Below are 26,930 nucleotides of genomic sequence, written 5' to 3'. Positions count from 1 at the left end.
GTTCTTTTTTTCTTTTAAAGGTATTGTCCTTCCTGTAAAACTGATTCCAGTGAAGTTGTAAAGGCTGGTGAAAGACTCAAGATGAGTAAAAAGAAAGCAAAGATGCCATCAGCTAGTACTGAAAGCCGGAGAGACTGGGGCAGGGTAAAGAAGAAATTCCTCTTTTCTTCCTAGTAGCAATTATAGTATGTAATGTTTCAATACCAATAGTAGTAATGGTATAAAAGATTAAACAATATCATTATTTGTTAATATCAGTGGTACTTAAATTACATAAACAGTTGGGTTCCTATTTTATTCACATCTCAGAATTAAGGGCTTTCATTAAAATTTAACAGAATGAATTTCTCAAAGTTTGTTTTGTGACTCGTAGGGAATGGCTTGTGTTGGTCGTACGAGAGAATGTACTATTGTCCCTTCTAATCATTATGGACCTATTCCTGGTATTCCTGTTGGATCAACTTGGAGATTTAGAGTTCAGGTATGTTTTAACATTGGCTTAGTTGAAAGGGGAAAATTGGCTATCAGATTATAGCAGTGTTAATGTCTGTTGATTGTAAATGACCCTAACACATGACATTGACTTGTTAGAATGAAAGATTTTATTTTAGGATGGGTATACTCTTCCTGGAAGTTAACAAAGGAACATACATCACAGAATTGGGCATTAGCCATGCATTTTCATCACTTTGTTTTTACTGTTCTGTTATAGTTATGGTAGTAACCATTAATTGTTAAGCTTTCTAAACAGCCTTTCTTGCAAAAATTTAGCATTTGAAATATTAAACTTGAATGGTGTAGCAATTTCTAGTTGAATGTCGATGAACTCTAAGCTTGTTTCAGGTGTTGTCTTTGGGATTTATCCTCCTGAACAAACACTAAGACATTGAGCGAGGAAGTGCCAGCTAATGTGAGAATAAAATAATTTCCCATTTCCAATTACACCTAGGATTCTGAACATTAATTAAGAGTGGCTTTAATTTTTTTTTTTTTTTGAGATGGAGTCTCGCTCTGTTGCCTAGGCTGTAGTGCAGTGGTATGATCTTGGCTCACTGCAAGCTCCGCCTCCCAGGTTCACACCATTTTCCTGCCTCAGCTTCCCGAATAGCTGGGCTGGGACTACAGGCACCCGCCACCACGCCCGTCTGATTTTTTTATACTTTTAATAGAAACAGGGTTTCACTGTGTTAGCCAGGATGGTCTCAATCTCCTGACCTCGTGATCTACCTGCCTCGGCCTCCCAAAGTGCTGGGATTACAGGCGTGAGCCACCACACGCGGCCTGGCTTTAAGTTTTATATTGAATGGCCCTGGTACTCAGACCTTTAATACAGTTATAAAATTTAGATAACATATACTCATCCCTTAGTATCTGTGGGGGATTGGTTCCAAGATCACCCATAGACACCAAAGTCTGTGGATGCTCAAATTGCACACAGGCTCAGGCTTGTGTGGTGGCTCACGCCTGTAATCCCAGCACTTTGGGAGGCCACAGCAGCCAGATCACTTGAGGCCAGGAGTTCGAAACCAGCCTCGCCAACATGGTGAGACCTGTCTCTACTGAAAATACAGAAATCAGACAGGTGTGGTGGTGAGTGCCTATAATCCCAGCTACTTGGGAGGCTGAGACAGGAGAATTGCTTGAACCCAGGAGGCAGAGATTATGCCACTGCGCTCCAGCCTGGGTGACAGAGCGAGACTCTGTCTCAAAAAAAAAAAAAAATCCTTTATACAGTGGTGCAGTAGTTTCATATAACCTATGCACATCCTCCTGTATGCTTTTTTATTAATACCTGATACAGCGTAAATGCTGTGTGAATAGTTGTTACACTGTATTGTTTGGGGAATCATGACGAAAAAGTCTGGACAGATTCAGTACAGACACAACCATCTATTTTTTTCCCCAAATATTTTCTACTCTCTTTAATTGGCAGGTGTAGAACCTGTGGGCCAACTGTAATACATAAAAATGGCTTAAAAAGCTATGTATATATTAAATACTAGTAAATAATTTATATTTTAAAAACATGCCCTACTTTTCCCCCCCCTTTTTTTTTTGGAGACAGAATTTCACTCTTGTTGCCCAGGCTGGAGTGCAATGGCACAATCTTGGCTCACTGCAACCTCTGCCTCCCAAGTAGCTGGGATTACAAGCATGCATCACCACACCTAGCTAATTTTGTTTTTTTAGTAGAGGCAGGATTGCCTCATGTTGGTCAGGCTGGTCTCGAACTCCCAACCTCAGGTGATCCACCCGTCTCAGCCTCCCAAAGTGCTGGGATTACAGGCGTGAGCCACTGCGCCCAGCTTCATCATTATTTTCTGTTTCTCAGAGGCAGCCACATAAAAATTTTAGTTGTCTCCTATGCATTTACCTTCTTTCTTTCCTTCCTTCCTTCCTTCCTTCCTTCCTTCCTTCCTTCCTTCCTTCCTTCCTTCCTTCCTTCCGTCCGTCTTTCTTTCTCTCTGTCTGTCTTTCTTTCTTGACAGGGCCTTGCTCTATCACCCAGGCAGGAGTGCAGTAGCAATTGCAGCTCATTGTAACTTCAAACTTCTGGGTTCAACTGATCATTCCACCTAGCTAAGACTAAAGATGTAAAGACGTATACCACCATGCCTGGCTGTGTTTTTTTTGTTTTGTTTTTTGGTAGAGACAGGGTCATGCTATGTTGCCCAGGCTAGTCTCAGACTCCTGGCCTAAAGCAGTGCTCCAGCCTTGGCCTCCCAAAGCACTAGGATTATAGGCTTGGCGGTGGCAGCTGCTGCTCCTCCTCCTCCTCCCCCTCTCCCCTCTCCCCACCCCCCCGCCCCTGGCTGTAGTGCCGTAATCACAGCCCACTCCTGGGCTCAAGCTGTCCTCTAGTCTGAGCCACCAGAGTAGCTGGGACTACAGGCACACGCCACGACACCCAGCTGATTTTTGTGTTTTTTTTTGAGTCGGAGTTTCACCATGTTGCCCAGACTGATCTTGAGTCTCTGAGGTCAATCCCTTCTGCCTCAGCTTCCCAAAGTACTGGGATTACAGGTGTGAGTCACTGTGCCCGGCCCTACCTTCTTATTTCTATTAATAAATAATGTGTTTATACTGTTCTGTTTTGTTTTTTAATTCATCTTTTAGCTGTATTCACTTCTTTCTTTTTTTTTGAGACGGAGTTTTGCTGTTGTTGCCCAGGCTGGAGTGCAATGGCACACTCTAGGCTCACCACAACCTCAGCCTCCCGGGTTCAAGCAATTCTCCTGCCTCAGCCTCCCAAGTAGCTGGGATTACAGGCATACGCCACTACGCCCAGCTCATTTTGTATTTTTAGTAGAGACATGGTTTCCATATGTTGGTCAGGCTGGTCTCAAACCCCCAACATCAGACGATCCGCCCGCCTTGGCCTCCCAAAATGCCGGGATTACAGGCGTGAGCCACCATGCCCGGCCATATTAACTTTTTTCTATGGAAGATGAAACATTTAGTTTAATACTGTCTGTGTTCTCTTATCTTTGCGAGCGTTGTATTATAATTTCGGTTGAACCGGTATTCAAAGTTTAGGTTATTATGACTTTGGATCTATAAATACAATAAAATACTGTATATAAATAGAATATAATACTATAAATATAGTTAAAATACGTATTTCTAATCACCTTATTTTTTATTTGCGTTTTTTTCATACACCTGTCTGTCACATATTTTCTAAACTCCGAAAGCCTCCTTATATAGTCTAAGATGACTATGAGGTTGTTTTCCTGAGCAACTAGTGAGATAGATTTGCTGTTTAGAAAGAAGGGAAGATTTAGGAAAAACAGATTATTTTTGCCAGGGTTGATGAGGTGGGGATATCAAATGGTCCCTTCTGCTGAGGTATTTCAAAAGCCAAAACCTTTCCAGGTTCTGTTGCTATCAACTTCTTATTGGCTTCTAAAGTGCCTTCCCTGCCACCCCAAATTCTTGTGCAAGCTTGAATTTCAGCTTCTTTTACTCTGCTAAGAAAATTGTATTGGCCAGGCATGATGGCTAATGTCTGTAATCCCAGCACTGTTAGGCTGAGGCAAGAGGATTGCTTGAGCCCAGGAGTTCAAGACCAGCCTGGGCAACATGGTGAGACCCCTGTCTCTACCAAAAAAAATGTTTAAAGACCCAATTGTATGACAAACAGATGAACTACAATACCTTTCTCAGGGAATTTGAAGTTCACCAAGAAGTGATACTTGTTTCAGTGAGACAGGAATGAAGATACGGGGGAAAAGCAGTCAGCCATTGAAGTAGAAATGAGTAAAGTAGAAATGGATAGCATGTTTGGGTAACATTGAGCAGTTTTGGCTCAGGCATATATGTTCCTTGAAGGTGAAGCTGTAGATAAGGCTAGGAAAAATAGGAGCCATATTTAGAGAGGGTAATAAATCATGTTGACTTGGGTTTAATACTATGTGACTACTTAATGTCAAAAGCAGAATTGTTTTTAAAAGAATCATCCAGTTTGTGATAGATAGGGTGGGTTTGAAGAAGCAAAACTAGAGGCAGTGAAAAAGGATCTATTGTAAACATTCATTACTCAAACTGAGACTCAAACTAATATTGAACAGTGGAAGTAAAAGTAGATGGATTTGAGAAATTTAGGAGGTAAAATCAGCAATCCTTATAACCAAAAGGATTTTAGGAATAAAGAAGAATGGGGCTAAAATAACTCCTGCATTTTTGACTTCACAAACTAAGCAGGCAACAGAGCCGCTATCCAAGACTAGAAATAAGAGAGAAACGATACGGACTGCTGATAGTTCTCTTTTAGCTGAGTTGAGCTGGAAGTTCCAATAGACCGAAGATGATTGTTTACTAGTTATTGTGCAACTCAGAATTCTACCCAATCAGTTTTAGAATTCTCAGAACCAAAAGGATATGTTTGAGGAGATTTAAAATGAGAGAGCAAAAGATAGAACTCTGTGAGTTCTTTAGGCACAATAATACATATGAAAACATTTTGTAAATGTATCTTAACTAACTGTTCAGAGGTGTTTTGAGACTCTTCAATTGTTTTATAGGTGAGCGAAGCAGGTGTTCACAGACCCCATGTTGGTGGAATTCATGGTCGAAGTAATGATGGGGCTTACTCTCTTGTCCTGGCTGGTGGATTTGCAGATGAAGTCGTAAGTCATTATACAACCTTACGCATTAGTACCTGCCTTGATCATTTGTAAAATACAATAGCTTTGCCTAGGATACATCAAATACTGCTGTGTCTTTTTAGCACAGTTTTTTGTTGAAGTAATCAGTTTAATGCATGTTAGAAAGTAAATCATTTGACAGTGTTTATTCTTTACATGTACTGATTTGACTTATATGTGGTGTTATTATGTTATAAGGAAAACACTCACATTCTTGATAGAGCTTTTATTCCTTTTTTTTTTTTTTTTTGAGACAGAGTCTCGCTCTATCACCTGGGCTGGAGTGCAGTGGTGCGATCTCAGCTCCCTGCAACCTCTGCCTTTGGGTTCAAGTGATTTTTCTGCCTCAGCCTCCCAAGTATGTGAGATTTCAGGCATCTACCATCACACCTGGCTAATTTTTGTATTTTTATGTTTTATTTTTTAAGACGAAGTTTTGCTCTTGTCACCCAGGCTGGAGTGTAATGGCACAGTCTCGGCTCACTGCAATCTCCTCTTCCCGGGTTCAAGCGATTCTCCTGCCTCAGCCTCCTGACTAGCTAGGATTACAAGCATGCACCACCTCGCTTGGCTAATTCTCGTCTTTTTAGTAGAAATGGGGTTTCACCATGTTGGCCAGGCCGGTCTCGAACTTCTGACCTCAAGTGATCCTCCTGCCTTGGCCTCCCAAAGTGTTGGGATTACAGGCGTGAGCCACCACACCTGGCCAATTTTTGTATTTTTAGTAGAGATGGGGTTTCACCTTGTTGGCCAGGTTGGTCTCGAACTCCTTACCTCAGATGATCTGCCCACCTTGGCCTCCCAAACTGCTAGGATTTTAGGCGTGAGCCATGGTGCCCATCCTCTATAGAGCTTTTTTTTGTCCTTCTTCTTTAAGTTTTCTCTTTAAAAAAATAAAAACTGGCTCCAGTGTTAGATCTATAGAGCTTATTTTTTAAAATTGACTTACTATTTTGGGTTAGTTGTAGATTCACATGTAGCATTAGAAACAATACAGAGGGCTGAGTACAGTGGCTCATGCCTGTAATCCCAGCACTTTGAGAGGGTGAAGTGAGTGAATCTCTTGAGCTCAGGAGTTCAAGACCAGCCCTGGGCAACATGGCAAAGCCCTGTCTCTACCAAAAAATATAGAAATTAGCTGAGTGTGATGGCATATGCCTGTAGTCCCAGCTACTCAGGAGGCTGAGGCAGGAAGATTGCTTGAGCCCAGGAGGTCGAGGCTGTAGTGAGCCATGATCGTGCCCTTGCAGCACTCCAGCCTAGGCAACAGCGAGCAAGACCCTCTCTCCTTTAAAAAAAAAAAAGGTGGGAAAGGGATCCTGTGCCCTCTACCCAGTTTCTCCCAATGGTGACATCTTGCCAAACTATATAATAAAATATCAGAACCAGGATATTGACACTGTACAGTCAGGGGCCGAACATTTCTATTATCACAATTTCCATTGTTGTGTTGCCCTTTTATAGCTACACTATCAGACACAGCCCCTCACTGCTTCTTAACCTCTGACAACCACTAATCTTTTCTCTTTTTTTTTTTTGAGATAGAATCTTGCTTTTGGTGCCCAGCCTGGAGTTCAATGGCATCATCTCGGCTCACTGCAACCAGCCTCCTGAATAGCTAGAATTACAGGCACCCGGTTAATTTTTGTATCTTAGTAGGGATGGGATTTCTCCATATTGACCAGGCTGATCTCGAACTCCTAGCCTCAGGTGATCTGCCCACCTCGGCTTCCCAAAGTGCTGGGATTACAGGCATGAGCTACTGTGCTGAGCCTTTTTTTGTTTGTTTTTGTTTTTGTTTTTTGAGACAGTCTCACTCTGTTGCCCAGGCTATAGTACAGCGGCTCAGTACCTCTGCCTCCCAGGTTCAAGTGATTCTCCTGTCTCAGCTTTCCGAGTAGCTGGGCTACAGGCATGCACCACCATGCCTGACTAATTTTTATATTTTTGGTAGAGATGGGGTTTCACCATGTTAGCCAGGCTGGTCTCAAACTCCTGACCTTGGTGATCCGCCAACCTCAGCCTCCCAGAGTGTTGGGATTACAGGCGTGAGCCACTGCACCGAGCCTCATTTCTTTATTCCTGCAATTTTGTCACTTCAAGAATTTTTATAAATGAAATTATGTGGTATATCATATATTAACCTTTAGGACTGGCTTTTTCTACTCAGCATGATTCTCTGGAGATTGTGGCATGTATCAATAGTTCATTCCTTTTTATTGCTGAGTACTAGTCCATGGTGTGGATGTACCACAGTTCATTTAATCATTTACTTGTGGAATAACAGCTGGGTTCTTTTGAGCTTTTAGCTATTACAGATAAAGCTACAGTAAATATTTGTGAACAGGTTTTTTGTAAACATAAGTCTTTATTTCTCTGGGATAAATGCCCCAGAAATGCAATTCCGGGGTCACATGTGGCAGTTGCATGTTTAATTGTTTAAAGAAACTGCCAGACTGTTTTCTCCAGTGACTGTACCATTTTACATTCCTATCGGCAATATATGAGTGATCCAGGTTCTCTGCATCTCACCAGCATTCGCTATTGTTGCTGGGTTTTTTTGTTTGTTTTTTGTTTTTGCCATTCTGATAGGTGTGTAGTGGTAGCTTATTGTAGGATGTCATTCATTTGCTTATTTGCCATCTGTATAGTCTCTTCAGTAGCATAGCTCTTAAGGTTTTTTGGTCTTTTTCTATTGAGTTTTTTTTTTTTTTTTTTTTTACTGTTTATCGGATATGTGGTCTTCAGGTATTTACTTGCTTTCATGGATTGTTATAAAGATGAATTAATTCGAGTAGTTACGGAGAGCACAAAATATAGTATGTTTTCAGACAGAAATAGAAAAACTTGCTGTCTTTCTGAAAGGCGGATTTGGCAGTACATTTACATTAACATGGCAAAGTAAATGAAAATGGAAATATTTAGGTTCATCCTTTGCATACTTCTTTAGCATGCATATTTTGAAGCTATATCTTTATGTATTTGTCAGAAATACAAAAGATGTTATATAGTTTAATACAGTCAGCGTTTGGAATTTTTTAAAGGCTTTATAAATAAATCAACTAGAAATGTAGTCTTTTTAACAATTGTTTTTAGTGCCTGGGCAATTGTATTTGATCTGGTCTCTGACATTTGCTATATTTGAAACTTGGGCCAAATTATTTAACTCTGGTAACTCAGTTTCCCTATCTGTAAAAAGAAGAAATAGTAGTATTTTATGTCGGGAAGATGATTACATTAAATGAGATAATTTATGTAGCCCTTTGCACATAGCACGGACTGAAATGTTAGTTATATTCTCTGTAGCAGAATATTACTTTAAATAGGGCCAGTCACAGTAGCTCATGCCTGTAATCTCAGCACTTTCAGAGGCTGAGGTGGGCTGATCACTTGAGGTCAAGACTTCGAGACCAGTCTGGCTAACATGATGAAACCCCGTCTCTACTAGAAGTACAAAAATTACCCATTCATGGTGGTGCATGCCTGTAATCCCAGCTACTCGGCAGGCTGAGGCAGGAGAATCACTTGAACCCAGGAAGCAGAGGTTGTGGTGAGCCAAGATCACATCACTGTACTCCAGCCTGGATGACAAAGTGAGACTCTGTCTTTAAAAAAGAGAAAATAATATTATCTTAAATATATGAAGTTTATTTTCTTGTTTCCATGTTTTTGAATATAGTTACTGGTCAAACGTTAAAACATTTGTGGAGATAAGTACTGATGAACTGCTAGTTGTCTTAGATAGTCAAGTCTATTAAATAATGTGAAGAAGAATTTTAGGACTAAGGTGACATATAGGCCTTGATTGACAGCTAAAATGTATCTGGAGATGTTTATATATTTTATAAGCATTTTCAACTTTTTGATCATTCTATTGTAGGCAAGTATATCTACAGGATTAGGAAAAGGAAACCTGAATAAGCTTTTCACATTTAAGAAAAACATTTCCTGAATTCTTGAATTTGGTATAAATTTCATGAAGCCAGTGATCTTTGTTCAGTCTAGTTGAATGGATGTAATACTCTTGCGTACCTGCTGATAACTGAGTTAATATTTTAGCCTAGTAACTTAGGAATTAATCAAATGCCAGTTTTAGTGCCCTGTATTTTGATGACCTCTTTTGAGAAGTGAGGACCCACAAAGATGATCTGTATCCTCTCAGTTGTCTTGAGAAGTAGTTTGCTCAGTGTTCAGGAGAAGACTCTGAAGCCAGATTCTGTTTGGTTTTGTGTCCTGGGTGTGGAGCCATCTCTCTTCCTAGTTGTGTGATTTTAGGCGATTTACTGAACCTCCACCTCATCTGTAAAATAAGATTTATAGTACTTAAAGGCTTGCTGTGAGGTTTAAATGAATTAATTATATGTAAAATGCTTCTCCTAATACCACCTAACACCCCGGTAGTAGATGTGTGTTATACTAGCAGTGGTACAGTTTTGTGGAGATGTAAAGGGTATTATAAGAGGAATTGGTAAACTTTGAGGCTATGGTCTAGACAGCCTTGAATTAAATCATTAAAGGAGTTTGGGGAATGTTTGTCTTCATTGTGCTTTGGAATTATTTATCTGATAGTCTATAGGGAGGAGGCTGAGAAGTTTGGTATAAAGGTCTTCCACCTGATCTTGATGATGGCAAGAATAGGAGCATCTAGCTTGTTGTCTTAGGCAGTTGCTTTAGCAGCTTGGGAGAAGAATAGAGGTTGGGAATAACTGAAGAACTGAGTTACTTCAGGGCAGTGCTGTGTCCCTTGTGTAGATAGAGCTGCTTTATGTGAGCTCTTCCCAGGCACTAGAACTTGTTTAGGCTACTGCCTCCCAGGCACAATTTAATGGATCATTGACTAGAAGATGCAACAAATTTAGGCTGATTATTTTATTTTTTAATAGAGACAAGAGCTTGCTATGTCACCCAGGCTGGTCTTGAACTCCTGGGCTCAAGCAGGCCTCCTGCTTTGGCCTCCCACAGTGCTGAGATTACAGGCATGAGCCATTGCGCCTGGCCTTTCCATAGGAAAAATAGTCTGAAATAATATTGGTTGAGCTCTTTCAGTCTGACAGTTTTTTCCCTTGTGGTAATATATAATGTTTTTGTTGATGTAATGATTAAAGTACAAATGAGTTAAAGGTACGAAATTTTAGCCATGTTTCCTTGATTTGCTGCTTGAAGAATAATCAGAAATGTTTTAAATACTATTTAGCTTACATTTGTCTTATTATGCTCTCTTACTTTCCATTACTTTTTCTTTATGGCACTCCCATAATAACTTGAAAAGTTGACAGAGTTATGAATATGAATATTGTGGAGTCTGTCCAGATACCGGGTGGAAGACTGGTTTTGATCAGTTTAAGAAGTATTCTAAACTGTTCTAGATGTACGTATTTATTAGAATTCCTTCTCATAGAATACATACTAAAGATTAAGTTTCGTAATACCTTGTTTAAAAAATATGTAGACCTTAATATTGGGTTAACAAAAAGTGAAAGTAAATTTCAGGGTTTTGGACCAATAAAAACACTGTAAGACCATGAGATTTTTAGTTGTGGCTTTTAATCCAAGGAAAAAGCAAAGTATAAATAAATGACTTCTACAATAAGAATTTGGTAGACACAAAACATTGTCTAAGTTGTCTAAACTAATTAAAATGATCTTGCATTAAAGAATCACTATTTTGCTAGTGTTAGTAGAATTGTGCACTTGATAGTTACTTTTCTTAATTTGTTTCAAGTACTGAATCAGATAGAGACAGTAATATCCATATAAATTTGTAGCTGCTGTGGAAGTAATTGGAGAGCTAGTGCATGTAACATCTTTTTTTCAAATTTTTTCCAAATTTCTTCTTAATGGGAGGCAATTTTTTTTTTTTACCTGAATGTGATAAGAGTGAACCCACAGTGTATGAAATAAAGGGAACTTACTATGCTGTTAGAATTTTAATATGAAAGCCAGGGCTCAGTGGCTCATGCCTGTAATCCCAGCACTTTGGGAGGCCAAGGCAGGTAGATCACTTGAGGCCGGGAATTTGAGACCAACATGACAAAACCCCATCTCTACTAAAAATGCAAAAGCTAGACAGGCATGGTGGCACATTGCTGTAATCCCAGCTACTTGGGAGGCTGAGGCAGGAGAATCAGTTGAACCCAGGAGGCAGAGGCTACAGTGAGCCGAGATTGCGCCACTGCCCTCCAGTCTGGGTGATAGAGCAAGACTCTGTCTCCAAAAAAAAGAAAAATTTAATACGAAGTTTTTAGGTAAACTTGCTTTGTAGTACTTATTTATTGTCAATGCCAGAATTTGAAATTTGAGACAGCACACTTCGGTATGGTGTAGATGTCAGTTGGAAATCTGGTTATGGAGTGTTTGTTGAAGTGGTATTACCTATAAAGAACCTACAAGCTAGTATTGTTAAGTTTTAACATTGAATTGAATAAAATATAATATTTAAACCCATAAGACCTTACTTTGTTTGTAACATTCTATTGATTATTTTACTACATATATAGCATGAGTCTAACCATATTTGGAGATGTAGGAAAGTATAATTTAAAGTGAAAGTGTTAGGTCAAGTTATGTAACTTGAAGGTATACTACACACAAGATCTCATTTAAATTTTGCATTATTTTGGGAGATGCCTCAAGAGAAAATGTCAACTCATAACATCCTAATGAAATGTTTTGACTCTGAAATAAGCATTGGTGAAATTATACTTGGGTTTAGCTTTCTTAATAAAGAAAATCTTCTCTGACAGGACCGAGGTGATGAGTTCACATACACTGGAAGCGGTGGTAAAAATCTTGCTGGTAATAAAAGAATTGGCGCACCTTCAGCTGATCAAACATTAACAAACATGAACAGGTACTACTGTAAACACTGTTTAGAATTTGAACATTGAATAGAAGTTTCATCATAGGACTGTAAATTGTAACTTTATTGCAGAGGAGAATCTCAAACTGGGAGTTAAAGATCTGAAATTAAAATTCCAGTGCCTGATTACGTAATTGTTTATCAGCATCCTAACATATCTTTATAGTATTGTTTTTTAAATGCCATAACTTCTAGTCTTACTGAATACATGTGGTATGCATTTGAAAAAGTTCACAACTTTGAAGGAAAGGAGCCTGTATAATTTAAGCGAAATTGAGAATAAGGTGGCTTGTCTACTGCCCCATTGGTCAAAGCTAAAAGTGACAAACTCCTTTTTAGAGTAAACTTAGTAACGTGAAATAAAGTTATGTTTGAGAGCCACATTTATGTACATAAATGAAGCATAAGGTAACTTAATCAAGTCTGTACTGAATGTACTTTTAGGATGTCTGCTAATAAGATATCTTCTAAGAGTTGTTAAAGGGAATTTTCATTTAGTTACAAAAGTGATCTTTTCTAACTAAATCCCCTTAAGACATTACAAAAGAGCCACCGTGTGCTGACCTTTATTCTATAGAAATACTAATGACATCTCAGCTCCCATGTGTACAGAAAATTTATTAATTTCAAAAATGTTTTATTTTATAAATGCATGCTAATAACAATATTAATAAGTAACCCAGACCACCAGATAGCAAAAATCACATTATAGTTTGTCATACTGAAATTTTTGTGAACATTTCATAAAGTTAACAGTTTTTATATCCTATTATTTAAGGGTATTTTGTGGATTGAGTAAAAATGAGTGTTTTTCACTTTGAGTCTAAATCACTCAGTTTCAAGTAGTGTCCCCTTAATTTCTGATTAGTGTGTGATGTAAAGAATATATCAATATGATTTCAAGACTTTCATGTGGATCAACTTACATAGAATCTCTGTTTTTATGTGTTCTATATTGTTTCTGACAGTAGGATTATTTTTACTAAACCAGCAGAGGAGACAGGTCAGATTTGCTGGTGAAAACATTCTTGAGACAGGAGCTTAGCTGTTCTTTTCTAGCAAGAAAGCAGTCCTTCAAGAAGAATGTCTTAAAATAAATATTTGGATGTGTTTTTGTCAATGAAAATGTATCTCAAATTTACAAAAGGACTCTTTCAAGTTGTCAAATCTGAAAATTATTTTTCCCTTTAATAATTGATAGTTTTGCTTGAAAGGAACTTCCTTCATAACCACCCACTGTTGTAATGTACATGTTAGATTCCTTTCACGCTTTTGGACAATCTAATAAGTACCGCTACAGTCTCATTAGAAGTTAATTCACGGCCGGGCGCGGTGGCTCAAGCCTGTAATCCCAGCACTTTGGGAGGCCGAGACGGGCGGATCACGAGGTCAGGAGATCGAGACCATCCTGGCTAACACGGTGAAACCCCGTCTCTACTAAAAACACAAAAACTAGCCGGGCGAGGTGGCGGGCGCCTGTAGTCCCAGCTACTCCGGAGGCTGAGGCAGGAGAATGGCGTAAACCTGGGAGGTGGAGCTTGCAGTGAGCTGAGATCTGGCCACTGCACTCCAGTCCGGGCGACAGAACGAGACTCCGCCTCAAAAAAAAAAAAAAAAAAAAGAAGTTAATTCACAAACAGTAAAAATGTTTGCTATAAAGAGGAGATAGTGAAAATGAAGTATCAACTGAAAACAATTTAGGGTTGAATTATCAGAGAGACTTAAGCATCCCTTCTGTCAGTTTATACATTAAGTTGTGAATATGCCTTGTGATTGTAAAAGTGCTTGGGCAAAGGTACCTGTATGTCTTACAAACATGAAAACTGAGGTGAGAGACCCTTTGCTCTGACCCATAGTATACTCTTTTCCCAGTAGTGTATGATTCAATTCATTTTTGCTTGCTAGGAGGTAGTTCAACACCTTCTTACTTCTGAGTTTATTCCTATTTCATCCCAGCTCTTCCAACTTTAAGAACCTGAAGAGGGCAGCAAAGTAACCTGGGCATCTTTTATCAGGGCAGTCAGAGGCACCTGACTGGTTGAGCTGCAGATAGATTAATGGAGGAGCTCTGTTGCTGTATTGCCTAGTTTCATCCTCTTGGACTCTTTTCATATACTTGAATAGCCTAATTATCTGAAGTCAGAAGTGAGTTGACAGTGCCAGTTAGTGGTGGCAGTAATTATGACTGAAGGTATCTGTGAGCACTAAAGCATTCCATTCAGTGACACGAAGGTAATACTTACTCTAGCTCTTTAAGATAAAATATGTGTAATATGTCAATAGATATTCTGTAAGTGAGACATAATACTAGCCCTAGAGTCGATGGCTGTATTTTTTTCTACCTCCCAGAATTTTAATGCATCTTCCTTTTAGTTTAAAAAAAAAAAAAAAGGTAACTTGGTAAGCTTCAACTCTTTGACCACAGCTACTATATAAGTTATTTTTAAAACAAAATACTTTTAAGTTTATTTACTCACTAAAAATACAACTATAGTCAAGACATTTCTTTTCAATAGGTTAGTCATATTCTTGGAGTCTATTTTTTAACTTGAGCCTGCATAAAAAGAATTAAACCCTGAAGACGTATTTTATGTCATATCTGCTTTCACCAGATTGGGTATAATTCTGTTTTTTGTTTGTTTTTTAAACCTTAAGTGTTCTCAGTGTTTTCTTTTCACTTAAGACATAGGTGTCCTAGAGGAAAATGCTAATTTTAAACTGATTCTAAAATTGTTACTTAAAAATACTAAAAATAATTTAAATACAGATTTTGGTACAACTAGGTTCTCCCAAGAGAAAGGTCTTCTGACATCTAATAAGTTCATTGATTTACTATTGTTAGGTGATGAATGTACATACTAAGTTCCAGCTAAGTCAGGTGCTGCTTCCAATTCAGTGTTCCTCTTTGACCATGTATTATCAGTAAAATGTAGTGATCTCAAGCAGCCAGAAATCTTCGTTGTCATTAGCACAGACATTTGGATGCTTTAGGCTTATTGAAATTTATCTTTTTATGGAGGCCTTTAAAGAATATTCTCATACAGCACTTGTTCTTAATATCTTTTAAACTTTAAGGATTCTCTGTTGTCTGGAATGTGGAAAGTAGACCTGGGAAGGTCATTTGTACCTTGCTGACAAATTTATATTTCTGGATTTCTTTCTACATTATTCCAGCAATTTACCTCACACCTTTATCAAAGATCACTATTAAAACAATCATTTGCTTTAGTTTTCCAACGTTCTCCCTTCCCCCAACAAACGTTATTTAAAGAAAAATTCCATGTATTTCTAGTTGTTTTCTATTATACGTGGCACAGATGTTATTACTTTCAGAAGAACCCTACAGGCTATCTGAGAACCAATCCCCTGGCTTGGGGGTGACATCAGAAAACTGATTTGTCTTCTCTGCTGGTGGGGGAAAGCATAATCCTATTATCTGGAATAATATGGAAAGAATCATAGAATCTTAACCATCAGGTAAGGTATAATTCACCTTTTAATTGAGCTAATGACTCGATTGTATACTTAAAGAAAAATTACGTGGTATAAAGACCTTTTTGTTGTTTTTTAGGGCATTGGCCCTAAACTGTGATGCTCCATTGGATGATAAAATTGGAGCAGAGTCTCGGAATTGGAGAGCTGGTAAGCCAGTCAGAGTGATACGCAGTTTTAAAGGGAGGAAGATCAGCAAATATGCTCCTGAAGAAGGCAACAGATATGATGGCATTTATAAGGTGCTCTATCTGGCATGACATCTTGTTTGTCATTCTTCCTGGGCTTTCAAGGCAGGGTTGTTACAAGGGCCTACTGTGGGTGGGCTCGAGGAAACAGTAGCCATCTTATATTGCTACTTTTTCTGGAAATTTAACAGATACATAAAGCAAACTCCTAATTTCAGCACTTTACTTTTAAGGCTTATTTCGAGTTCCTAAGGGCAGAGTTATATTTTGGGTTAAGATTTTTTTTTTTTAAATGTATGTTCTCTGTAATAAAGCCATTTAAGTAACTGGCTGTTGTATAACTTGATTTTTATATATCTTTTTAGAATAATTTTAGTTGTAATTGATTTTCAAAGCAGAGCACATTATAATAATAGATTTGCATTCTTTGTTTAAAAAGAGGCATTTGCTGCCATCTTTACTATACAAAATTCTATTAATTAGCATAATCTTGTTACTATTAACTTTATAGCAGTCTGTACTCATATGGGAAGTACTGTGGTAGGAATTAAGGTCAAAACTGTTTTAGCGAATATTCTTGACTTACTATCCTTACAGCAAAGCAATATATTCAGAAGTTGCATTTAATTCTGGCAAAGATTATTTTGATACCACTAATGTGATGAATAAGCCTAAATTTTAAATCTCAAACTGGCACTGAAATATTATAATTTAGGTGGTGAAATACTGGCCAGAGATTTCATCAAGCCATGGATTCTTGGTTTGGCGCTATCTTTTAAGAAGAGACGATGTTGAACCTGCTCCTTGGACCTCTGAAGGAATAGAACGGTCAAGGAGATTATGTCTACGTTTACAGGTTAGATTACATTTGTCTAGCTACCTATGTGTTCATAAAAATATATACCTCCACTATCTACATGCCTTAACACTGGATATAACCCACAGCAATTGATTGGTGGACTATAAGGGGTGAGGAATAAGATCATGCAAATAGAGGAAAAGAAGAGAAAAAGTAGTATCCTAGATGTCAGACTGCCCTAGGACCAAGGGTTGTGCTTGGGAAAAGCTGGACTTGTTAATTAAAAGTAAAATATTTCCAAATCAATTTGGAAATGACTTGAAGTGTGAGAGAAAGGGATTCATAAAATGTAGATATAGGAGGCCCTGGAAAAGCACATTTATCCTAGAGGGCACAGGGGATGTCTGTCTGGTAGGGGAAGGGTGGGAGGTGACTTTATAAGAGTGGTCTGCTTTCTCCCTTTCTCACTTTTCCTCACCCCTTTTCTTTCTTCCCCCGCAAAGCTGCTTCCCTGCTCTGCCATCACCTTTAGTGCTTTGCCTTTTTTCCCCTTTGCCCATGCTCTGCTGTTAACCCATAAAGACTTCGTTGATTTTGTATGCATAGTGGATGGTATGGCTGCATTTCCCCTTCACTGCCTGTATACCCTAGAATTTGTCCCTGACACTGACTTCAGTGCATGGTTTAAGTTCATCTCCCATCATTCCCCATTGTTGTGCTTCCCATAAAAACTGCCAGCTTTATCATTTCCCCTGGCTCTGCCCACACTGCATGTGTAGGGACTGAACTATGGGCAAGTGTCTGACCACCCACGCAGGTGAGTGTGTGTCTTCTAGTGCAAGTCTGTTTCTGTTTTTGTTGTCTTTTTAAACTTATAGAATTGATTGTTGAAAATAAGACCATCAGCTGCTAAAACAACTACTAAAATAATTCTTTTTAATATAAAAAAAACTTCGTCAAATTTACTTTCAGAAGATTTTTCAGATGTCCCTGTTGAGACCATTGTTCTAGATAGGTTAGATTTGAAATTGTGAGCAGAAGCATGTGAGCCCATCTGCTATGATGAGTTCTAGTCATTGAGACCTGAAACATAACAGTGCTTTAGGCATGACTGTTACTACAAAGCATGCTCCTGCCACCCCACCCACCCCCTCAAAGAAGGTAGCCATTGAAACATAAGGATAATAGATAGAATGTATTACTTCAAGTCTAACTCTTAGCTGATGGAAGATTTAGTAATTTAGTTGCTTTAGGTTTTCTAAAAGCTCCTCCTCCTAACTTAAGGAGATGAGAAGTTTGACCCTTAATGTTTTTGATATTTTTTTAGATCAACTCCACAATTTACTATGATCCAATCTATTTGCTTTCTATCTGTTGTGCTCTGTGATTGGTTCTCATTTACCTTCATATCTGTATTCTACTTTCCTTACACTTTAAAGAAATCTAATCACATTTCCTGAAGACTTACCTTTCTTAGCTCTGAAACTTAAGATCAGTGTATTATAAAATGGAATCTCTTAGTAGTCACAGCTATGTGATTTTACACTGAAATTGGGATTTTAATAGTTATCTGTGCTTCGAATTCTTTTCTTCTAAATGTCTATTTCTTTTATGTAAAGTTTTTCAGTTTGGGGAAAGTGTAGTCCTCCCCTCCCTTGTAATTTCTCACCAGGATCTAAACTCCCCTTCTCTGTGAAGCTTAAATCTACATTGTACTCTGCCTCCTTCCCCCATCAGTATCCAGCAGGTTACCCTTCAGATAAAGAAGGGAAGAAGACTAAAGGACAGTCAAAGAAGCAGCCCAGTGGAACCACAAAAAGGCCGATTTCAGATGGTAGGTAATCATTGCAAAATATAAATAATAAGATCCTTTTTTTGTTTTCGTTTTTGTTTTTTTGGGAGACAGGGTGTCACTCTTGTCACCCAGGCTGGAGTGCAGTGGAAAGATCTTGGTTCACTGTAACCTTGACCTCCTGGGCTCAAGCGATCCACCTGCCTAAACCCCCAGAGTAGCCCATGGCTGTACACCACCACACCTGGCTAATTTTTGTATTAGCCAGGGTTTTTTTTCCTAATTTTTGTATTAGAACATGGAGTTTCTCCATGTCGCCCAAGCTGGTCTAGAACTCCTGGCCTGAAGGGATCCTCCCACCTCAGTCTCCTAAAGTGCTGGGATTTCAGGCGGAAGGCACCGCATCCGGCCAACATACTTTTTAATAAAGAGAAATATTAAGAAAATAAATTGAGAGACAAGAAATGAAAGCAAAGGATTTGGCTGGGGGAGGGCGGTGGTAGAAGATGGATCATTTGTTTATTTTAATAGTGTCAGAGCCAAATAGCAGGAAATAACAGTATCCTAAATTTTAGGGGAAATTAGATGCTGTTTTATGTTGGTTATCTTTCTGCTAAACATTACTTGTGCCAGTTAACTCTTTTGTTTCATAGTTCTGCTTAGAACCACTTGTAAGTCTGCTGATACATTTTTAAAATAAATCTAGATGACTGTCCAAGCGCCTCCAAAGTATACAAAGCATCAGATTCAGCAGAAGCAATTGAGGCTTTTCAACTAACTCCTCAGCAGCAACATCTCATCAGAGAAGACTGTCAAAACCAGAAACTGTGGGATGAAGTGCTTGCACATCTTGTGGAAGGACCAGTATGTGAAGATTTTTTTAAATAATAACATTCTGATATTAACAAATGATAAATAATTGTCTCATGAAGTATGTTTTTCATGTGTCAGTCAAAACTTCATCCTTTTATCTGATTTTCTCATCCAGTGCCACTACCTTTCAGAAATAATCTGAGGCAACACATACACATGCTCCTAAATTTACTTTAAACCTCTTAGATGCTGGATTTTGACTTCTCTATGTCCAAGCTTACTTTACTTGGAGGTACTGTTCTCAGAAGAATTTTCAGTTGTGAAACATGGTCAGTTTAATCTAAAAATCGCCACAAAAGTTTTTGTTACAGTTCAAGGTTACTTAACAGCGTAAGTCTTAAGCAGTTCAGCGCAATTTTCAAAACCTACATGTTAAACTAAGCGGTAAAATTAACCAGATTATCTATTAAGTATTTTATGTTTTTAATTTTTTCATTTTTTCTTAATCACATAATTTTAAAGTAAAAACAAATCACATAGTTAATTAACGTGTGGCTTTTGTGTTAAGCTGTGTTTTGCAAGCAAGCCTTTCTTATCAAATCCCTAAAGTTGGAGGCTTCAAATATGAATGTCTCTTCATTCTTTACTCGCTTATTGTGTCTTTAATTTTACTTATAAATTTGAATCTTGTTTTGAATGTTGACCCCTTGTCATTTATAATACAATTACTTTTCTATTTTCTTTCTCTCCAAAGTGTTGATGTGCCCCTGTGTCTGTATGTCTTTCTATCTAGACTTAAAGCAGCAACACAAAAACTCTACAGCGTTTCCTTAGTGAGAGATAGTCATTATTATTAAGGAAGAATTTTTTAAATATGATTTTTAAACTTTTAGAAATGCTGAAATTTACCAAATATCATTTGGATTTATATTGGAGTTGTTATTTCCTTTGTCTGTAAATGTGATACATAGAGTTATCCTTGGCAAAATGAGGCTTACATGCTTACAGGACAGAGGAAAGTGGTTACACTTTGAGAAGTGTTACTTGTATTTTAGCCAAGACACCCAGGCATAAGGAGAGCCTTTGTTAGGTCACACTCATTTTCACTTACAGGAAATTAAGATACAGGAAGCAGTTGTTAATCAGCCTAATTATTCTCTGGTTTGGAAAGATACTGCTTGTTAGTGATAACTGAGGTGAGTTCCCACTGTAGGTGGGAAAGAAGCAATTACAGGTGGAGGAAAAAGCCACCTGAGTACTTGTGAAAGTTGTCTTCTCTATGGGTGGTATCCCACTGGTGACAGAATCTGACCTGCCTAGGTCATATTATTGTGACCTTGCTGCTAGTGATTACTCTGGACGTTATGTACTATTGCCCTGGACAAGTTTCATGCCCATTCTCTTCAGATAGGCCAGGAACACATTTATTAAGCCAGAAAAAACAGGTGTTAGCCAACAGTAACTTTAAATAAATACATATTTGAATATATATTTATGTCCAAACTCATTCCAAAGTCCCTGTGATCTGGAGCCCTACCTACATCTGTAGTCTCCTCTTTCTACTCTTGTGCCCAGATTGCTTGACTGCAGTGGTCACCGTTTTATTTATACACCCTCAACATCTTGATGCCCCTGGGCCTTTAGATACGTACTGTTTATCTGACTGGAATTCTCTTTTCATGTGTCTCACTCTTTCATATCCTTTAAGTCTATATAAATAGATACTCCTCAGAGAGGTCTTCACAAACCTCCCTTTCTAAAATAGCAGTTCTTTTTAAAATTTACTTTAAAAAAATCCACACAGATGGGGTTACTATGTTGCCCAGACTGATCTTGAACACCTGACCTCAGGTAGTCCTCCCGCTTCAGCCTCCCAAGTAGCTGGGTTTATAGGTGTGAGTCAGTTTGCTCTGTTTCATCAGTTATTACTATCTGAAACTGTTTTTTGTTTGTTTATTCTCCTGTAGGAACATAAGTTCCAGGAGAGCACAGACTGCCTTTTTATTACCACTGTTGATGAGTCCCTAGCACATTGTAGCTACCTGTAACTCAAAAAACCTGTATTATATATACCCATATTATAGGAACTATGGAAGTACCAGGTTAAATATTGGTCATTAACAAAGGAGTTTGTTAGGGAGAGAGTACCTGGTATAAAGTTTTCAGCATCTCCCCATAATTGCCATGTTTTAAAAATGTGTTTGTAATACTTTGTCCATAATGCATTTGACTTTAATGATCCATGTTCATAAATCAGTTAATATGAGACATCTTTTGAAATGTGGCATTTGATTTTTAAATTTGAAACTTGTAAGGTTTTTGTTTGTTTGTTTTTTGAGACGAGGTCGTGGTCTGTCGCCCAGGCTGGAGTACAGTTGCATGATCTCAGCTCACTGCAGCCTCCACCTCCTGGGTTCAAGTGATTCACCTGCCTCAGCCTCCCAGGTAGCTGGGATTGGAGGCACCTGCCACCGCTCCCGGCTAATTTCTTGTGTTTTTTTCTAGCGACGGACGGGTTTTGCCATGTTGGCCAGGTTGGTCTAGAACTCCTGACCTCAAATGATCCACCCGCTTTGGTCTCCCAAAGTACTGGGATCACAAGCGTGAACCACCGTGCTCGGCCTTACTTTTTCTGTTAATATAAAAAATAAATATGAAATGCACTCCCTTACTACCTAAAATAACTGAAGGATTATCCTTATGACTATTTAGCAAAAAAAAATACTTCTAGCTTAAAAAAACAAACAGCCAGGATGAAATGGAGCCAGTAATGGCTTTTGAAGAATATAGGGTATCCATTTGATCATGTTTACTTTAGGTGTCTCTACTTTTTATAATTTCGTCCTACTGTAAGTAAACATTAGCATCAGGAAGGTATGGGATTTTAGGATTGAGGTAAAATATCACAGAATAATCCTAGGAAAATAAATGTTTTGTGTGTGGTATTAGATACTAGAGAGTATTGTTTCCTAGTGTTTTTTGTTTTTTGTTTTCAAGCTCCAAAAGACAAATACTCAAGTTTTATGACAGCAGAAGATTGAATAGATAATACATGTTCATACACTGGAATACTGTGTAGAACAGCTTTTTGAAAAAAGGCAGTCAGTATGTAATGACCTTGAGACAAGCTGCCTGTGATTTTTTTAAGTGAAAAATAGTTTATCCCTGGAATGTGACGTTTAGAGGGACATTGACTTTTTAACATCATATGTTGACTTTGCAACTTTTCGTACCTAATACTATGATTTAAAACTAACGTGTGTGGAATGGGATTTCTTTATATAAGTTTGCTTTTTTCAGGTAGTTACAATCATGACTACTTGATTTCTTTAAATAGAAGACATTAAATGTGACTGAAACATTTTTATTGCTAAATAATAGATGGATATATTTTGGGATACATGTGAAATTTTGATATATTCATATAACGTGATAATCAAATCAAGGTAATTGGAATGTTCATCACTATAAGTATTTATCTTTTCCTTATACTGGGAACATTTGAATCATTCTCTACTAGCTGTTTTGAAATACACAATAGATGAATTTTATGAACTGCTAACTTTTCTTTCCTTATCCTTGGATACTATTGTAGAATTTTCTGAAAAAATTGGAACAATCTTTTATGTGTGTTTGCTGCCAGGAGCTAGTTTACCAGCCTGTGACAACTGAGTGCTTCCACAATGTTTGTAAAGTAAGTGGAATTCCTTCGTCATTTTCCCTGTTAGGCATGAAGGCACACTAATCTCTATACCTGTTTTTAGCATGCTAAGAATAAGAAACATTTTCCATGAAGCAGGATAGTTGTGGAACCTTCTAGTTAAGAAGCATTTAGTTACGTCTTGGTGGTAAATTCATGTTTTAATTAGATAGTAATGATAATTCAGATATATATTATTTGAGGTATTCTGTCATGTTTGGAATTTTGAGGTGGGGCTGAAATGAGAAAGAAGGTAAGAGGTCATTGCTCTTGTCTGTGTAATAACTTGTATGTTTTATATATTATAGTGCAAACTGGTGGAGTGTTTCCATTAATAAATGCTATAAAACAGTTTATATCTAGCATCATGCCCAGATGAATTGAATATTGTGTTTTCAGTGTGGTGTAAAAGGAAAGTTTGTGTTTTAGTCAAGCCAAGGTTTGAATCTTGCTCTACCCAGTGGTGATTATGTTTCCCTAACTTCAGAACTTCAGTTTCTTTTATAAAATGGAAACAAATCTACATATGAATTTGTGCCTGATCTTGAGTTAACTATATATTTAATGTATTTAGTACTGCTAAATGTATATATATGTATATGTGTGTGTATGTGTGTATTTTTTGTTTTTGTTTTTGTTTTGTTTTTTTTGAGACAGAATCTCGCTCTGTCGTTCAGGCTAGAGTGCAGCAATGCGATTTTGGCTCACTGTAACCTCTACCTCCCCAGTTCAAGCAATTCTCATGTCTCAGCCTTCGGAGTAACTGGGAGTACAAGCATGCACCACCCTGCCCAGCTAATTTTTGTGTTTTTTAGTAGAGACAGGGTTTCACCATGTTGGCCAGGCTAGTCTTGAACTCCTGACCTAAGGTGATCCACCTTCCTCAGCCTCCCAGAGTGCTGGGATAACAGGTATGAGCCACCATGCTTGGTTGCTAAGTATATTTTTGGAAGACTCACCATATGTTAAGTGATTTGGTAAAATATAAAATTCATTTCTAAGCAAGGGAATCCTGATTCTCCCCCCGCCTCCCCCAGGGCTCTGTTTGGAACGAACAGGGTTAAAATCTAACCTGAAAGGTTAGGCTAGTGAGAACCATATGTAGTCTCTAACTCCATCATTTTTGTAGACCAGGAAACTGACGCACAAATTAAATAAATAATTTACCTGAAGTCTGAGAATATCTGCCAGAGATGAAACTAAAGCCATGACTGTAGGCTTTTCCATAGTGCAGATTCAAGCCTTTATGTTTGTTCATTCTGTACATTTCCCTCATTACCAGTTTCTGGTTCATATTTAAAAGCGTAAGTTGCTGAGTACTTACATGCTTTATGCTCAGATTAAATTGGATGTTTTTGTTTTTACCATAGGATTGCCTACAGCGCTCCTTTAAGGCACAGGTTTTCTCCTGCCCTGCTTGCCGACATGATCTTGGCCAGAATTACATCATGATTCCCAATGAGATTCTGCAGACTCTACTTGACCTTTTCTTCCCTGGCTACAGCAAAGGACGATGATCTGTCTGCTTTCACTGTGTTGTTCATGGTGGCTTTTTGGACAATAAAGAATCTAAAATGGGCGGGGAGGGTGGAAGAAATGGTGGACTGTATCTCTCACGTTCTGAAGCAGCTAATCCTCTTTCCCACATAGCCATCATCTTGTGTGTGTAGTAAGAGGCCCATTTCTCAACTGTCTTTTAAATATCTAAAGGTAGTTCCTGTAACAACTAGTTTTAATGAGTAAAAAGTCAAAGCCTCAGCTCTAGTTGATATCCAAGTTATGATTTATTTTGCAACTACCTCAGGACAGAAAAGATTTATGGGGATTTTAAAAATCATTGAATAACTAGTTAAATGAAATTTTAGCTACACACTGCCTCCCAAATATTAGTTGTGCCTGGTTCTTGTAATTTGATTTTACAGAAAAGAAATGACACTTGAGATCCTTGGAATGAACACAGCTTCTATAGTGTGCATATAGTTTTTTAACGTCTCTTCTTCCATTACAATGTGTGTTTTGCAAGGACAGGTTCATTTTTCTAGCCCACTTTGTGAACTCCATTGTGCTTTTTTCTGGTGTTTGATGCAAGTTGACTACTAATGACTAATGAGAACAATAATGAATGCATTGTTGCTGCATTAGTGTAATGTGGTGTGGTTTTGCACTTAAAAGAGGTATTCATGCTCTAGTTGTAAATGTTCATGAAAATCCACTTCTGTACTAGTCGAACTGCTTTTAGTGTCTCACCAGTGGTTTTACATCTGCAGAGTTTTGAGGGCTGTGCTGACCTTTGAGAGGATTTGAAATTGCTTCATATTGTGATCCTAAATTTTATATTCACTATATTCCCTAAAGTATACCTTAATAAATATTTTATGATCAGAAAAACAGCTCATTTTGCTTTACTTTTTTACACTTGTCTGGCTTATGTTACCAGTTTTAAGGGATCCTGTATTTCTGGAGTTTTTCATTGTGTATCTCTATTGAAACATTTTTTTTACTTTGCACTGTAAATGAGAACCAGAATGAAATCTTAAGCACTCAGAACAGATTTCTTCCCCAGTTTTTTTGTTTGTTTTTTGTTTTTTTGCTTTTTTTTTTTTGAGATGGAGTCTTGCTCTGTTGCCCAGGCTAGAATGCAGTGGCACAATCTTGGCTCAATGCAAGCTCCACCTCCTGAATTCACACCATTCTACCACCTCAGCCTCCCAAGTAGCTGGGACTACAGGCACCTGCCACCACGCCCGGCTAATTTTGTTTTTGTGTTTTTAGTAGAGACGGGGTTTCACCATGTTAGCCAGGATGGTCTTGATCTCCTGATCTCATGATCTGCCTGCCTTGGCTGCCCGAAGTGCTGGGATTACAGGCATGAGCCACTGTGCCCAGCCCTCAGTTTGTTTGTTTTTTTTGAGATTGAGTCTCGCTCTGTCGCCCAGGCTGGAGTGCAGTGGCGCGATCTCGGCTCACTGCAAGCTCCGCCTCCCAGGTTCACGCCTTCCTCCTGCCTCAGCCTCCCGAGTAGCTGGGACTACAGGCACCCACCACCATGCCTGGCTAATTTTTAAAATATTTTCAGTAGAGACAGAGTTTCACCGTGTTAGCCAGGATGGTCTCAATCTCCTTACCTCGTGATCTGCCTGCCTTGGCCTCCCAAAGTGCTGAGATTACACGCCGAGCCACCGTGCCTGGCCAGTTTTTTTGTTTGTTGGTTTGTTTTTTAAGTTTAATAGGAAAAAAATTTAAAATAGTCACCTAGTGACCATTTTGTCTGTAGTTTCTGTTCTATGTTCAGTTTTAGTCTAATCAGTGCTACTTATTTCACAGACATAAGAATGTTTCAAAACATTGTTCTTTTCTCTATACTGCTAGGCCCCGCACGGTGGCTTGTACCTGTAATCCCTGTGGGAGGCCAAGGTAGGAGGATTACTTGAGCACAGGAATTCTGGACCAGCCTGGGCAACATTATAAGACCCTGTCTCTCATAAAGTGAAATTAGCAGGGTATGCCAGTGTATGCCTCTAGTCCCAGCTACTTGGGTGGCTGAGGTGGGAGGATTGCTTCAGCCCAGGAGATTGAGGCTGTAGTGAGCCATGATCATTCCACTGCACTTTAGCCTGGGTGACAGAGCAAGCCCCTGATCCCCACCACACCCCCTCGAAAAACACACTGTTTTCATCAGAGAAAAGTTTTAATGTGATCCAGTCAGTCTTTTCACGCCTAAGTTCACAGCCATATAAATATCATTCATTGAATACTTATGTTGTACTTTGTACTAGTCACTTGTATGTATTATGTGTATTCATTGAATTCTACCAACAACAAATATTATCCCCATCTTATGGATGAATGTCAGTGGCGCAAAAAGGTTAAGTAACTTGACCAAAGGTCATACAACAATCAAAAGGTGGATCTGTGACAAACTTAGGCAGTCTTGTGTCCAGAGCTGGTGATGTTTGCTATATAGGCAGGCCCTCACTGTTGGATATATGGCCAACTAGTTTCATTATTTTTCCTGAATTCAACTAAATTCCAAATCAGGTTGTGGGAAATGCTTGGAACTATTGTCTCTTAGAGGTAAACATTGGAATCATTTTTATTTTGAAGCATTGCATTTAAATAGGACCTTCTTAAATGGAAAAT

General features: G+C 38.4%; 1 protein-coding gene across 3 annotated transcripts in view; it reads left to right on the top strand.

Annotated features, from left to right (window-relative positions):
• Nucleotides 1-25,178, top strand: part of UHRF2 (ubiquitin like with PHD and ring finger domains 2) — a 98,855-nt gene extending 73,677 nt beyond the window's left edge. For 2 of the 3 annotated variants that reach the window (XM_023213154.2, XM_023213153.2), the window contains 10 exons: nucleotides 21-144; nucleotides 374-481; nucleotides 5,025-5,129; nucleotides 11,891-11,997; nucleotides 15,578-15,740; nucleotides 16,402-16,542; nucleotides 18,223-18,319; nucleotides 18,984-19,141; nucleotides 22,686-22,784; nucleotides 24,161-25,178. In XM_023213154.2, the coding sequence (XP_023068922.1) occupies nucleotides 21-144; nucleotides 374-481; nucleotides 5,025-5,129; nucleotides 11,891-11,997; nucleotides 15,578-15,740; nucleotides 16,402-16,542; nucleotides 18,223-18,319; nucleotides 18,984-19,141; nucleotides 22,686-22,784; nucleotides 24,161-24,307 (1,249 nt within the window). In that variant the 3' untranslated portion in view covers nucleotides 24,308-25,178. Of the gene's footprint in view, nucleotides 1-20; nucleotides 145-373; nucleotides 482-5,024; nucleotides 5,130-11,890; nucleotides 11,998-15,577; nucleotides 15,741-16,401; nucleotides 16,543-18,222; nucleotides 18,320-18,930; nucleotides 19,142-22,685; nucleotides 22,785-24,160 lie in introns of those variants that run through there. The other variant, XM_023213155.2, reaches the window with a different exon arrangement.
• Nucleotides 25,179-26,930: the final 1,752 nt, after the last annotated feature.

Source organism: Piliocolobus tephrosceles, chromosome 14 (assembly GCF_002776525.5).
Source record: "Piliocolobus tephrosceles isolate RC106 chromosome 14, ASM277652v3, whole genome shotgun sequence".
Classification (NCBI taxonomy): Eukaryota; Metazoa; Chordata; class Mammalia; order Primates; family Cercopithecidae; genus Piliocolobus; species Piliocolobus tephrosceles.
This window is presented reverse-complemented; position numbering and strand designations above follow the sequence as displayed.